The sequence below is a fragment of the Neovison vison genome, chromosome 8 (genome assembly GCF_020171115.1).
Source record: "Neovison vison isolate M4711 chromosome 8, ASM_NN_V1, whole genome shotgun sequence".
NCBI classification, from domain to species: domain Eukaryota; kingdom Metazoa; phylum Chordata; class Mammalia; order Carnivora; family Mustelidae; genus Neogale; species Neogale vison.
In genome coordinates, this window is record NC_058098.1 from 400,629 (window position 1) to 414,158 (window position 13,530).

The 13,530-nt window shown below is 62.5% G+C and overlaps 1 protein-coding gene across 1 annotated transcript; it reads right to left on the reverse strand.

Moving 5' to 3' along the window:
• Window positions 1-1,781: 1,781 nt before the first annotated feature.
• ABHD16B (abhydrolase domain containing 16B) lies at window positions 1,782-3,194 on the reverse strand. The gene has a single exon (XM_044262626.1). It carries the CDS (start codon window positions 3,192-3,194, stop codon window positions 1,782-1,784), a length of 1,413 nt encoding a protein of 470 aa, XP_044118561.1.
• Between the last annotated feature and the right edge of the window lie 10,336 nt (window positions 3,195-13,530).

Here is a 13,530-nt window from a genome sequence, read left to right on the forward strand (position 1 = left end):
CTCCGGCGCGCGCTCCGCCTCCATCCCGCCCCCACCACCGGCGTCCAATGAGGGCGCTGTTCGGCCCAGCCCCTATTAGCCGCTCCGGTCTGATTGGCCGAGGCTGCGGACGGGGGGCCGGAAAGGGCGGCGGGGTTCCCAGGGAATCCCTCCCACGTCGGCTCAGCCCCGGGATCCCAGGTAGAAAGGTCCGGGGGAGCCCGGGGAAGGTGGCAAGTGGGAGGACCGTCCAGCGTGGCGCTGCGGGGGCGTGGGGTTGGCGCTCTGGGAGGTGCCGGGCTATCGCCGCGGCCGAGAAGTGCCACGGCAGACGCGCCGCCCAGGCCGCCTGCGATCCCTCGAGGCCGGACCGCGACCTCGGGATGAGCTGCTCCGCGCGGCTGCTTCTCTTTCCCCTGAAGTCCTCCCCCTTCACGGGACTCTTCGTTCGGTCGTGTGGGGCCGACGCGGGGAAAGGCGCGTCCGCGGCCCGGCCCGGCCCGGTGCGCGCGCGCCGCGCCCCTTGGTGCTCCTCCGTCCCCGCTCAGAGGTGGAGCGCATGAGGACCACTTTGCACATGACGACCCCGAGGTGGGGGTCGTGTTCCGCGACCCTCGGCCGGTGAGGGGCGTCCAGCCAGCGCGGGAGCAAGAGTCGGCCGGGCTTCCCCACGCACCGGTGTGTGGGCGCCAGGCTACCCGGCTTCGCTGGAACAAGCCCCCGGGCCCTCCTCGCTGGGCCCTCGGGGCCACTGCAAGCAGCTGCTCCGATGGCGCTCAAACCCTTCAGGATCCGACCCTGCTGGACCGCAGTCCCCTCTCCAGCCAAGCCTCCCTCGGCAGGGAAGCCCCTTAGCCCGGAGAGCTCCTCCCCTGGGGCAGCCCAGAGCTCACCTCGGCACCGGTGTCCTCCGGGCGCGCACCTGCCTGGCTCTGGCCGGCCCTGGGCTCGGTGCACTCCGGGGCTGCCGATTCCGTGTCTGCCCCACTCGGCTTCCCTGAGTGTTTCCAGCTTCCCGCTCAGCCCACCCTGGCGATCCCCAGTCCCCCCTTCATGCAGCTCTCGGCAGGTGGTAGAGGGGCGACTGCATGACAGGTGGCGGTGGCGGAGGGCCTGTCCCTCATTCTGGAGTACAGCCTTGGGCCAGGAGCAATGCCCGGCCCGGGTCTGGCTCAAGGGGACGCCGAGCAAGTGATGGTCGGTCTGTGCCGGCTGGTCTGCTGCCCACACGGACACGCCCCTGTGAGTCCCTGTCACTCCGAGTGTTGTCCTTGCCTGCAGAAGCCAGGCAGGTGGAGGTGCAGAGGGGACCCTACAAAGAGCCCAGCGTCACACTCCTGGTCGGGTCTGGTTGCTAAGACCTGCTTCATAAGTTTCCAGGGCTCGTGTTCCTTCACAGGTAGGGGTGACCTGTCCAGACCCAGAGCCATCCTGTACCCCAGGCCGGATTAAGAGCACCTCCTGGGGTCCCACTGCCCGTGTTCCCACCATCCTTTTGAGGTGATCAAAGCGCCCATCACACAGTGTTACCATAAACTGCGTCTACATTCTCTTTGGGAGCAGCCTGGAATCCACAAGTGTTTGAGGGAGAAACGGGAGGAAGGAAGGAAGGAAGGGGGAAACGCCCCAGAGAGGGAGAGCACCGGTTCCCCGTGTTCTGCCTCGCCCTCCCTCAGACACCAGGTCGGGATCCCCAGGCAGGGCCAGCTTTACTGCTTTCGGGTGCGGGGAGGGAAAGAACCCGAGGCCCTGGAGGAGCGCAAAGGCACCGAGGCGCTTGCCAGCAGCTGCAGGGCCGAGGGCTACAACCTCCATGGCAGCTGGAAGTCCTCGGGCTCCAGCGGACTGCAGTGAGTCGCCTCCACATTCCTGAGGTGTTTGCGAGCCAGGAACAGCGCGAGCTGCCGGCGCCGCCGCGGGCTCAGGCCCCGGCCCACCAGCCAGGGGAAGGAGAGCCCGTGCGGCCCCCAGGCCTGCTCGTCCTCCCGCTCGTCCTCGCAGCGCGCGTGGTAGGAGCGCAGCAGGGCCAGGCACCACTCGTCGTCCACGCGGTAGCGCGCATAGAAGGCGGCCTCCTGCGCCCGGCTGCCGGCGCGGAGCCAGCGCGTGACGACCGCGAGGCCCTCCCGCGCCATCACGACCGGGTAGCGGTGCTGCAGCAGACGCAGGAGCAGCTCGTTGCCGCGGTTGCCCTCCACGTCGCCGGACGGCAGGGGGCGCAGGTGGCCCGAGGTGCTGACCACGTCGTCCTGCGTGCGCCGCAGCAGCAGCACCGGCCCCGGGTAGCGGCACAGCTGCTCCGCCACGTTGAGGTTGAAGTGCTCGCGCACTGTGCGCACCACGAGGCCCTTCCAGCTGTGGGGCATGACCTTCAGGGCCAGCGGCACGAGGTCGTCGAAGGTGGCGTCGAGCACCAGCGCACCGAGCTCCGGGTATGTCATGGTGGCCCAGGTGGCCGTGAAGCCCCCGATGGACCAGCCGTAGACCACCACGTGCGCGGGCGGGAAGTGAAGGCGGTGCAGCGCGTACTTGACCACCACGTCCACCGCGTTGGCGTCATGCTGCGGGAACGGCGCGCCCGTGCTGCCCCCGAAGCCCGGGTGGTTCCAGCCCAGCACCGAGTAGCCAGCCTCCAGGGGCGCCGACAGGCAGCCCATCTCGTAGAAGCCCGCGTTGCCTTCGCAGCAGATGACGAGGCGCAGGCCGCGGCCTTGGCTGCCCGGGTGCTGGCGGCGATCCATGAACATGGTGTCGATCTCATTGCCGTCGCAGGCCACCAGCTTGGCGCGCCGGCCGCGGTAGCGCTCCACGAGGCGCTCTTGGCCCTGCTGCAGCAGCGGCAGCAGCGCGCGAGTCATCAGGAACATGGAGCCCGGGTACACGAGCCAGCGGCCCAGCGAGTGGGCCAGCGCGTAGCTGGCGAGCTGGCCCGGCAGCTCGCGGATCTGCTGCAGGAGGCACTGCGTCTGACTGCGCGCCCCGCGCAGCGGTCGCCCTGGCGCGTCCCCGCCCAGAGCCGCGCCCCGCAGCAGCCACACGCCCGCCGCGGCCGCGGCGCACGTCAGCGCGCGGTGACCGCTGCCTCCCCCGCCGGCGGCGCGCACGTCCTCCCAGCGGAAGTCCACGGGCCGGCTGCGGAAGTTGTCGGTGTAGTGGGCGGTCAGGTAGATCTTGAACACGTGCACCAGCGCCTTCACGAAGCAGACGACACACATGGGCGTCGAGGCTACGGGGCGCCCCGCGCGAGCCGTAACGCCCAGTCGCCAGGCCGGGGTCGCGGCTGGAGGCCCAGGCCCGGCCCCGCGGGCGGCTGCAGGGGTGAGAGCCGCGCAGAGCTGTCTCGGGACATGCCTCTTCAGGGCTTGGCCCTAATGGCCTTTGTGACCTGGGCCTTCCAGGGTCCAGAGGAGGCGGCCTGTGCCTGGCAAGGGCTGGCTTTGTGAGTCATTGTTGCTGGGGAAAGAGGCAACACCCGGTGATGGGCGCACAAAGGGCTCCCAGGCGCGGTGGACCTCAAGTTCTACCCCGCCCCCAGGACTCAAGGGACTCCGCCCCAGCCACACCCTCCCCAGACCCTTCTCTGCCTGCACCCTCCCGCGGCCCTACTTCACCTGCCTTCCATCACACCTTGACTAGAACCACCGCTCCCCGCCCCCTTAACTGAAGGCGGACGGACAGGCCGGAACATCTACTGCCTTCGCCTCTTCCTGGTCAGAAGCCAGGGTCTCACCGGGAAAAACGCAGGGCTTCCCGTGGACTTGTGGATCTCTTTCCCGCTTGGTGAGGCATTCACGTGGGTGGGAAAGGGAGCTAGGAGCCGGAGAAGCAGCTGTTTGGATCAGGCTGTGGGACGCTTTGCAGCGACATGGGAGTCTCCTGAAGAAGGCTGGGAGTGGCAGTTCCCTGTCCCGGGCCCCACTGGGTGGTGGTGCCTCCAGACCTCCCAGTGCAAGGTGGGGCATCCCAGAAAATCCAATATGCTTTATTAGCCTAGGGGAGAAACTGAGTCTGGCCCGTGGGCTGCTGTTGGAGCAGCGAAGGCAATGTGTGCTGATGGCCTTGGCCGGCCACCACCACCTTCCTTCCCAGGAGAGGGGTGAGCTCGGGCTGGAAACCCCCCACCTGTTCCAGATCCTCTTTCCACTGGTGCCAGCAGAAGCAGTGACCTGCAGGTAGGTCCTGCCTGGCCAGTGTTCCTCATTTTTGGCCCTTGGCCAAGCCCTCCTCCCCACTCGTCACTCAAACCACACCACAAATTGTACCTTCCTCTTTCCTGGAGGGCTTTGGTAGGTTCCTCTTTTTCCTGGGTCCTGGAGAGGGCCAGCCCACCTGAGGGCAAAGGGGGCAGACTTACAGCCAGAGAAGAGCTGGGCTCTGAGGGCTCATTCAACAGTTGCCTGGAACTGAAAGACGGAGTTTAGCAAACCTAGCCAGACCCTTGGGTCCCCAGACCTGCCTCAGAGACCCAGAGCGTTCTGGGAAGTCTGGGAAGGGAGCTCCAGGCTCCTGCAAGCCTTCTCTGTATCTGAGTCCACTGTCAGCCCACTCAGCCCCCACCAGGTTTGGGAAGCAGAGCTGGAGACTGTTAGGGTCCTTGGGGGTTAGGAAGCAAGAGCAGTCGGTTGAGTGAGTGAGTGAATTGGGAGCTGAATGTCCCTCCCACCAGGGTCTCCAGGTAAAATGCAGAATGCCCACTTACATGTGAATTTCAGATAAACAAATACTTTTGGAGGATAAGTGTGTCCTAGATATTGCATGGGTCATACTTATATTAAAAAAAAATCTTTATCTGAAATTCGACTATAACTGGATATCCTGTTTTTTGGTTTTTATTTTTTGCGAAACCTGGCAACTCTACCCTTGTCACCCCTCTGTGTCCCCCTCCCCCCAGTCCACTAGATCCAGACTTTCCTGATTATCCAGCTCCTATCCCAGGCTGGGCTGCCCTTCTCAACGATCAGGTCCTGAGGACCAAGAGGGTGTCTCAGGGTCCACTGGTGTACCCGGACAAGGGTCCCCTCTTGTTCCCTCTGCCCTGCAACCCCCTCACCTCTTCCTTGGCTCTGAGGGGTCAGTGGGGAGACTGCCCTAGGAGGGAGCCCACAAGGTACCACACCTGGGTCAAGGGATGGACATAGCTGTTGCCCATGGGGATTAGTGGTCGTGGTCCTGAAATGTGCCCGCTGGCCCTGTGGTTAGGAGTGGCAGTGGAGAACTTGGGAGAGAGTGGGGTGGGGGCCTTCACTCTCCCAGGAACTGCTTTCATAAACTCATGAACAGCTTGCATAAAGCTATTTACCCTAGCTTGGAGTGGGCTGCGCAGACCCAGAGGCTCCAGACTCATCTCATGAGACCATAGGAGTGACTCCCAGCAGTAGAGGGCTTCCTTGTGTCCTCAGCCTGAATCCAGGCAAACACGAGGGTCTCCTGGAAAATTGTCCTCCATGTATGTTAGACATACCACGTTTTGTTTTGATTTGATACCCCAGGGGAAAATGAGGCTTGGAGGAGCCCATCCTCCTGGGGACAGGCTCTCGGTGTGGTGAGCTCTGAGACTTGGGTTTGGAAATAGACTTTCCTTCTGTCAGGCCTACCCGACCTTGGCTCCCTTTAGGAGAACGGGAAGCTTGGAGGAGGTGGCTGTGGTGGAGGGGAGCAGAGGCCAGCTTCTGAGGAACAAAGATCTGCAGGCTGGAGCTGCTGGCCCCTGGGGGCCCCTGCCCTGTGTCTGGCCTGGCTCCTGACTGCCCCAGCCCTGCCCTCCAGCCCATGGGAGCCCAAGTGCCCCCAACCACCAGCCCTGTTGAGCCAGGAAAGCATGTGACAGGAAGGGAGACCTCCTGCTCTCCTCTCTCCAGAAGCGCCCCCTCAGACTGGACCAGCTGCAGCAGCAGTGACCTCTCCTACCCCGCCTCCATCTGCTCAGGGAAGGTGGGGCTGCGATCCCAGCGATCAGGTCTTAGTTTGAGGAGGCAACCCCCCTCGCCCTCCAGTGTCTGCCAGGCAGACATCTGAGCATACCCCCCACCCCCACAGAGCCTGCTGGGCTCTGTGACCTCTGGCCTTCACCCCACAGGGCTTCCACCCTCCCCCACGGAGGTAATGCTCCCTCCTGGCCAGTTCTGCTCAGCCTCCCTGGAGGCCCTGATTTATGCTGCGGGAGCAGACCGAGCCAACCTTGGAGAAAGAATGGAGGGAAAGAGAAAAAACCAGTCCCAGAGGCTGGAGGTGTGGGGGCTGGGATCAGAGCCCCTCGCAGAGGGTGTCCAGCCAGAGGGCAGCCATGAGCTGACCACAGCAGCCCTGGGGCTCTGGGAGCTGAGCCTGGGCCTTGGGAAAACCAAAGCCATCCTGATGGGGTAGGGAGCTGAGTCTGCACAAACGCCTCTGCTCAGGAAATGGGGTGCAGGGAAGGTGGGGGGTGGCTCAGAGCCTGAGGACAGGAGGGGACGCTTCCTGGCGGATGCAGGGTCAGAGAAAGGGCGGAAATGGCCAAGACAGCTGCTGAACATCTGGAATCCCAGAGAACTACCCAGAGCCCTCCAGGGTGGTGGGGTTGGTGGGGAGCAGTGCACACCCACGCCCTCTCCTTCCTGCCTCCGAGCAGGGCCAGTCTCTCGGGCTCTCCTCCCACTGTACCCCACCATCAGGGTAAAGTCTGGGTTGGGGTCAGGAGCCCAGCAGGCTGGTCTGATGAGGCCGAGTTCCCTGGAGCTCAGCCCTCCAGGGGCTGCCCAGTCTGTACCGTTTCTGCAGACTCCAGTGTGTGGACAGTGCCTCCTGGCACCCTGCAGGCCATGGCCCTGCACCTGGGGTGATCCCCGGGGCCGCATACATGAACTTGAAAGGGTCGTGGTACACTGTGGGCCCAGTGTCACTCCGGAGAGTCCCTCAGAGCAGGGCTGTATGCTTTCTACCACTGCACCAAACCCGGGCACTGGGGTTGATGTAAGGTGAGTATTTCGTTAATGTTACGTTATTCAAAATGTAAACAAGGCTCACTGCAGCTGGTGAGACAAGATATGAGACAGTTACTGGTCCTCCCTTGGCACCTCCCTGGAATCCAGAGATACTAACCAGGATGTGTCTTTGCACACCTTCCTCTATTTGCCTACAATGTGCACAACCGACAGACGGGACTGGGGTCCTTATTTTATCACGTGCTTTTGCAAAAGTGGATGTGGTGTATACATTACCAGGCAACTTGCTTTTCACTAGAGGCCCTTAGCTGGTAGGTGGCCCGTTCCTCCCGGTATACCTCCCCTGGGTTGGTGGATATGTGGGTTTCCAGACCTTTCCCCTCTGCAGCGGTGGCTGCTGTAAGCAGCTTCGTCCAGGGATCCTGGCCGCCAGGTGCTTTCCCCTACGCAGTGATTCCGAAGCCTGCCTGCCTCGGTGAAAGGAGTGTGTGTTCTCAGGACAGGCAGATCTGGCCAGATTGATTTTCTGTGCTTGTGCTGGCCTGTGAGCCCGCTGAGGGAGTTTGTCTCTGCAGCAACGCGGGTCAGCTCTGTGCTTCTAGCATTTATCCGCACGTGTAGAGGAGCTTCGTCAATGTTGGTTGATCTCGACCCGCTGACCAGGCCGGCACCGGAAGCCATTCCGTAGTCGAGCGATCCAGTCCCGCATTTTGCTTTTCGCTGCCCGTTGGAGACCCATCACCTGTGGGACCCTGGTGCCCGCCGCCTCGGTAGTGGCCGGATAGAAACTCCGGCCTGGATCTCCTCCAGCCGGCCCCGGCTCTGGGGGAGGGGCGATGCAGCGGGCCGAGCTTGGTGGGAGGAACGGAAAAGCCCCGGGATCCTCCGCCTGGGAGGCGGGTCTCGGGCTGTCGGCGTCCGCCGCACCTTGCCTCGCCGGCGCGGGCCCCCGGAAACCAGCGGTGGGGCGGGGGAAGGACCGCTTAGCCCGGGGGATCGGACACGGCCCCCCGGCCGGCTCGCCCCTAGCCGCGGGGGTCGGAGCCCGCGTTTCCCGGGGCCAAGCCTCTGTGGCGACTCGGACTCCCCTGGGGGGCCGAGGTCCCCTTTCCGGGCTCCTCCAGGTCGTGGCCCGTGGACATTTTCCAGGAGGCGGTGAGGCCGCGCGGAAGGTGGAAGGTGTCGCCGAAGCGGCCGCGCGCACAGCGGCCCCGGAGAACGGAGGGGCACCGGAGTCCCGGCCCGAGCGCTCGGCACCCTCCCCCCAGCTCCGAGCGGGGCTGCGGCGCGTCGAGGCGTCCCCGCAGAGCGCTCCCCTGCGTCCCGGGTCGCCGACAGTCACCCCGACGGGAGGACCCGCGGTGGGGTGCGGGCTGGGGCCTGGGCAGTCAGGGCCATCTCCCCCCCGAGGGCGCGAACAGAAAGGGTGGAGAGGTCGCTGGCCCCCAAGAGTCACGGTGGTCGAGGGTGAGGAGCCCAGGGAGCCTGAGGGCTCTGCCGGGAGGCCCCTGGGTCTGCCTTCCTGGGGTGCGGGTCTCCCACGTGCCTAGGAGGGCGGGCTGAAAGCCGGCTTCTGCTTGGGTCCCAGGTCAGGAACGGACGTTTTCCTGACCCTAGAGGAGAGGAGAACCCCGTCCCCTCCCTTGCGGCCAGGCTCTGGTCCCCGGAGACCTTGGCACCCCTGTGTAGGAGGAGGGAAGCCTGGAGGTTGAGTGAGGGGAGGCCAGCCCAGGGGGGTGCAGAACCCCGTCAGAGGCCGCTATGGACTAGGTAGAAGGAAGACCGCCAGGAACTCAGGTCTCTGCCCTCTGCCTTGTGGCACTGAGCTGGGGGAGGGGCTGTTCTTGGGCCCCCAGCAGTCAGCACCTCCGGAGCCTGCGTGAGCCAGCGGATCTAGGTTACAGCCCTCTGGGCTCCTTCTAAGTCTCTTGCGCAGATTAAAAACGGCAACTGTCCTGGAGCTGACCCCAGGGGACCCTGAAAGTTTCCTCTCTCCTCCCCCCCCCCTTGCTCAAGGCGCTCTCTGTTCTCAGAGTCTGCTGAACTCGCCCACCCCTCTTACCCCACTGTCCCAGGGGGAGCTGGCCAGAAGTCAAGCCCACCTCTGTGGTGGGCTGGCCCCAACAGACCGTCCTGTTTTCCCTCTGTCCCCTCCCCTCCAGGCTGTCCCCCCAGGCTTCAGGCAGAAAAGTGGGGAAAGAAGGGAGGACATAAAGGGCCCAATGACCCCTCCTCACCCAGCCAGGTGCCGCCCACCTTGGTTCCTGTGGTTTCTCTAATGGGGGCCGCACTCCAGAGTGACCCCACCTGGACCCCACACCCCCAGGCGGCCCTTGCTCCAGGACAGAGCCCACCCAGGAAGACAGTGGGGTTGGGAGGATGAAGAGAGAGCCCCGCTATCCCCCTTTCCTGTCCCCCACCCTCCCCTGGGGATCAGCACTAACCGCAGGGCTGCCCACCCCATCTCTTTGAAGCTACGGGGGGCGGGGGGGGACAGGACCCAGCTGCCAGGGTTCGTGAGCTGCCCGCCCCTCTGGCTGCGTGGGAGCCAGGGAGTGACCACAGGGCCGCCAGCAGCCTTTGAAGTGATGAGGCAGGGCCCCAGGAAGTGGGCAGTAGCCCACCCAGGCCCTAGGCCAACCCCGCCCAAGGACTCAAGCCCCTGCCCGCTGGGCTGAGAGCCCGGGCAGAGAGCCCAGCCTGGGAGCCCAGGGCCTCAGCTGTCTCCCCGAGCTGGGCACCTTGGTTGCTCAGGTGCAAGTCAGGCTCAAAGACTTGATGGGGGCAAGGAAGGGAAAAGCTGCCTCTCTGGCCTCAGGGGTCCCAACCCCAGCCCCAGTTTCACTCAGGCTCTGGTGGTGGGAGCCAGTGAGGCCAGGAATTGGTCCCTCTCCCTCAGCTAAAAATAGCAGGCTTCAGGCTTTGTGGAAAGCCCCTGGGGCGGGGGAGGAAGGAGCAGGGCTGCAGGGCTGGGCCCTGGGGAGCCAGGCTAGGCAGGAAATGCCCTGGTGCATGGCTCCCCCCACCCCCCACGCAAAGGCTCCTGTCAGCAGACACAGACCCCTGGAAAGCCCCAAGTGCTCCCTTCACACCTACATGGGGCGGAATCTTCTGGGTCCCTCAGGTTCGGCCTCAAGTACCAGGGTGGGCTCGTCTTACCCCGGCTGATGATGTCCTACAGGGCCTGAACTGGTCTCCTGCCGTGGACTCCAGAGGGCCTGATGAAGGTAGTTCTTCCCGTCTGTCCGTCTGTGCACCTGGTGATGACCTGACCCCCACCCCCACCCCTGCAGTTCTTGGGGTCACCCCTCCCCGCAAGAACCACTCACTCCACAAGTCTTCCTTGAGGGCCCACCTGCCAGTGGTGGGAACAGGGCTGAGCATGGCCCTTGTGGCGTCCTTGCTCCCAGGGCGCTTCCTGGGCACAAATAAAGGGTTAACCCAAAGAGGGCTTTCCAAGGAACAAACACCCAGTCTGTCAACCTGGAGGGGGAGAGCAGAAGAGGGGTCAGGAGTAGAGACCAGAAAGATGGGTAGTAATGAGCTGCTGAAGTAGATTGTTCAGTGGGGACATGACTCGGGGAGAGGCCCTGGCGCCGGAGGGGATTTGGCATCACAGAGGAGAAAGACAAGGCCACTGTGGCTTAGACGGGGGCGGGGGGCGGTAGGGCCGGAACAGGAGTGAGGCTAGGGTTAGGGTAGAGCCCGGCTGGCTTTGTAGACTAAGGCGAGGAATTTGAAAGGAAACCACTTCTCAGAAGTCACTGAAAGATTCTCAGCAAGAAAGTCCCGGCAATGACCTCACACCATTTCAGAGAGGTCACTGCGCTGTAGAGGACGGACTGGGGAAGGTGGACCCGGGCTGGCTGTGGGGTGGGGTAGATGATGTTGTGGGGAAGGCAGTGGAGCCTGGAGGGCCAGCGTAGGCATCTGCAGTTTCCGAGAAGGGGGACCAGGCTGTACATAGTGGTCCCTGGAGGGACATGGTGGGCCCAGCAGCCCTGAGGGTCCACCCGAGCCCGACTTTGCGGGGTCAGCCGTCTTCCAAGTGGCCTCCCCCAGCAATGAGCAGCGCCTGCCGTGCGGACAAAGAGAAAGTGAGTGGTTGGGGCTCTTCCAGGGGATGCCGGAAGATTACAGAAATGCTCATACTTTGGGTATTTTGAGAGAAAGTACAAAATCCACACCTGATAAGAAGGAAGCCGAAGAGAGGGGAAGCCTGAGTCTTCAGGAGAGGAGAAGGCTGTTCTCGTAATGAGGGGCTCAATGAGATGTCACTGCTGTGTGGCAAGCTGGGAAGGGGGCCACCGAGAGACAAGGTAGAAACAGTCCCTGGAGGGTGGGTCTGGGTTTTGGTGACAGCTGGCTCCAAGGTGTGACTCTGGGAATGGCCTGTCGGAGACCTTTGGAGGTGAGGGGCTCATGAGGCATTTGAAGAGGGCCCCCATGACCCCTCGCCAGGTGAGTTTAGGAGTTGGTACCTGACATCTCTGAGGAGGGACAAAGGAGGCATTTCTAGTCGTCACTGGTGCAGAGGCCACTCCCATCACTGCAACCCAACACTGTGATCACGTCACCAAAATCCGCGATCCCTCCCTCGCTCAGTGACAAGCATCTGTGGAGAACAGGCTCCCCACGAGGTGTGCTCAGCGCTGCTCACGTCCACGGCCGTCTGTGGCCAGCGTGGACGAGGTGTCTGCCCTTGGGGAGCGGACGGTCTGATGCGGCAAACTGAAAACAAACACAAAGATTCAGAAAACGAGCCATAGAATGGCCTAGCAATCCTACTCTTAGGAGTTTACCCACAAGAAGCGAAACAGGCTCACACGAAGCGTTGTCCTTAAATGTTGGTAGCAGCATTATTCAGAATGTCCCCAAACTAGAACAACCCGAATGTCTGTCAGCTGGTAAAGGGACACGCAAGCTCTGGTCCACCTCTTCGATGGAAGGAAACGGCGGGAACTCCTGATGCGCGCGGAATGAATGGATCTCAAAGCACCGTGCTGACTGCAAGAAGCCGCGCCCAGAAGCCCAAGTACGACCGCTCGACCGCTCGGTGCGCACCCCCAGCAAGCAACAAACCACAGCGGGCCTGGGGGGCTCAGCCGTTAAGCGCCTGACTTCAGTTCAGGTCGTGATCCTGGGTCCTGGGACCAAGCCCCACATCACGCTCCCTGCTCTGCCGGGGAGCCGGCTTCTCCCTCTCCCACTCCCCCTGCTTGTGTTCCCTCTCTCTCTCTCTCTCTCTCTCTCTGTCAAATAAATAAATAAATAAAAGAAACTCTAGGGTTGGAAGCAGACGGATGGCTGGGGGCCGGAGGGTTGACCACGGATGCTGAGAGATGGGGAGGACTTCTTTGGATGACGGGAATGTTCTACATCAGGACACTGGGGGTGGCGGCCACACGTTGGTGAAAGCTCATCAAGTCATCCGCTTCAACTTGGTGAATATCCGTGTGTGTAAATTACACTTCAGTAAAGCTTAAATTTTGGAAAGATGGAAAGACTGAGTGTAGCCATGAAAACATCAGGAAGGCGGAGCCAGAGGAGATGGGGCAGGGGGTCCGTGGAAGGGGCTGGTGTTGGGAGGCCGGCTCTCGGTCGAGGCGTCACTTCCTCGGTGGGAGAGGAATAGCGGCTTCGGGCGGTCACTCCAGACCTCACTCCCATCGGCTCTGCCGGTTAAGCGTCCCAGTCTTGCTTCAGCTCAGGTCGTGGTCTCAGGGCTTTGAGATCAAGCCCCCCCTTGGGTTCCATCCTCAGTGCTGAGTCTGCTTGAGGTTCTCTCTCCCTCTGCCCCTCCCCACCGTGTGAGCTCTAAATACATATACTGATCGATAGAGATCTAAAAAGAAATCCCATTTGGTAATTTTAACTTTTTAAGAAAAAAATTTTTTTTTTAATTTCTTTGACACAAAGAGAGAGAGAGATCACAAGTAGGCAGAGAGGCAGGCAGGGGGGAGGGGTGGAGAGGAAGCAGGCTCCCCACGGAGCAGAGAGCCCGATGCGGGGCTCGATCCCAGGACCCTGACATCATGACTTGACCCAAAGACAGAGGTTTCGCACACTGAGCCACCCAGGCGCCTCCGGTAATTTTACCTCTTCTGTAAAAGAGGCAAATCCCGACTCAAGCATAGACTGTTTTTAGGTGAGACGTCATTTCTGGCCCAGGTACCTAGAGCAATGGCCGGGGGCGTTTGTGTGGGGCACGAGACTGAAGCCAGGAGACTGGTGTGGAAGGGGTGGTGAGAACCCCCCAAGACTCCCCCAGTGGGTTGGAGTCCTGGTCTGGATTTACCACGGGCGGAGAGCCAAAGCCCAGGGTGCCTCCTGGGGCGACAGCCCACCTCGCTGTCCCGGTGGCCTGAGGTGGGCCAATGGCAGGAAGTGGCCCTCAGCTGCCTCCTGGGACCCTCGCCTCCCAGGGCAGTGAGCACAGCCAATCTCAGCCCAATAGGCGAGCTCAGAGAAAACCAGGCTCTGCTTCTGCCCTCAGAGGAGGGTGTGTGTGGGAACAAGGGGTCCCCACGGACTTCACCCTGGCTAGACTGTCCCTGGGGATCCTGTCCTGGCAAGGGAGGACCAGGGCCAGGCTGAGGCCTCTGCTGTAGTGGGGCAGTGGGCCCCAGGA

Excerpts from the sequence above, each read along its gene's own strand:
- ABHD16B (XM_044262626.1), bottom strand. The coding sequence starts at position 3,194 with ATGTGTGTCGTCTGCTTCGTGAAGGCGCTGGTGCACGTGTTCAAGATC.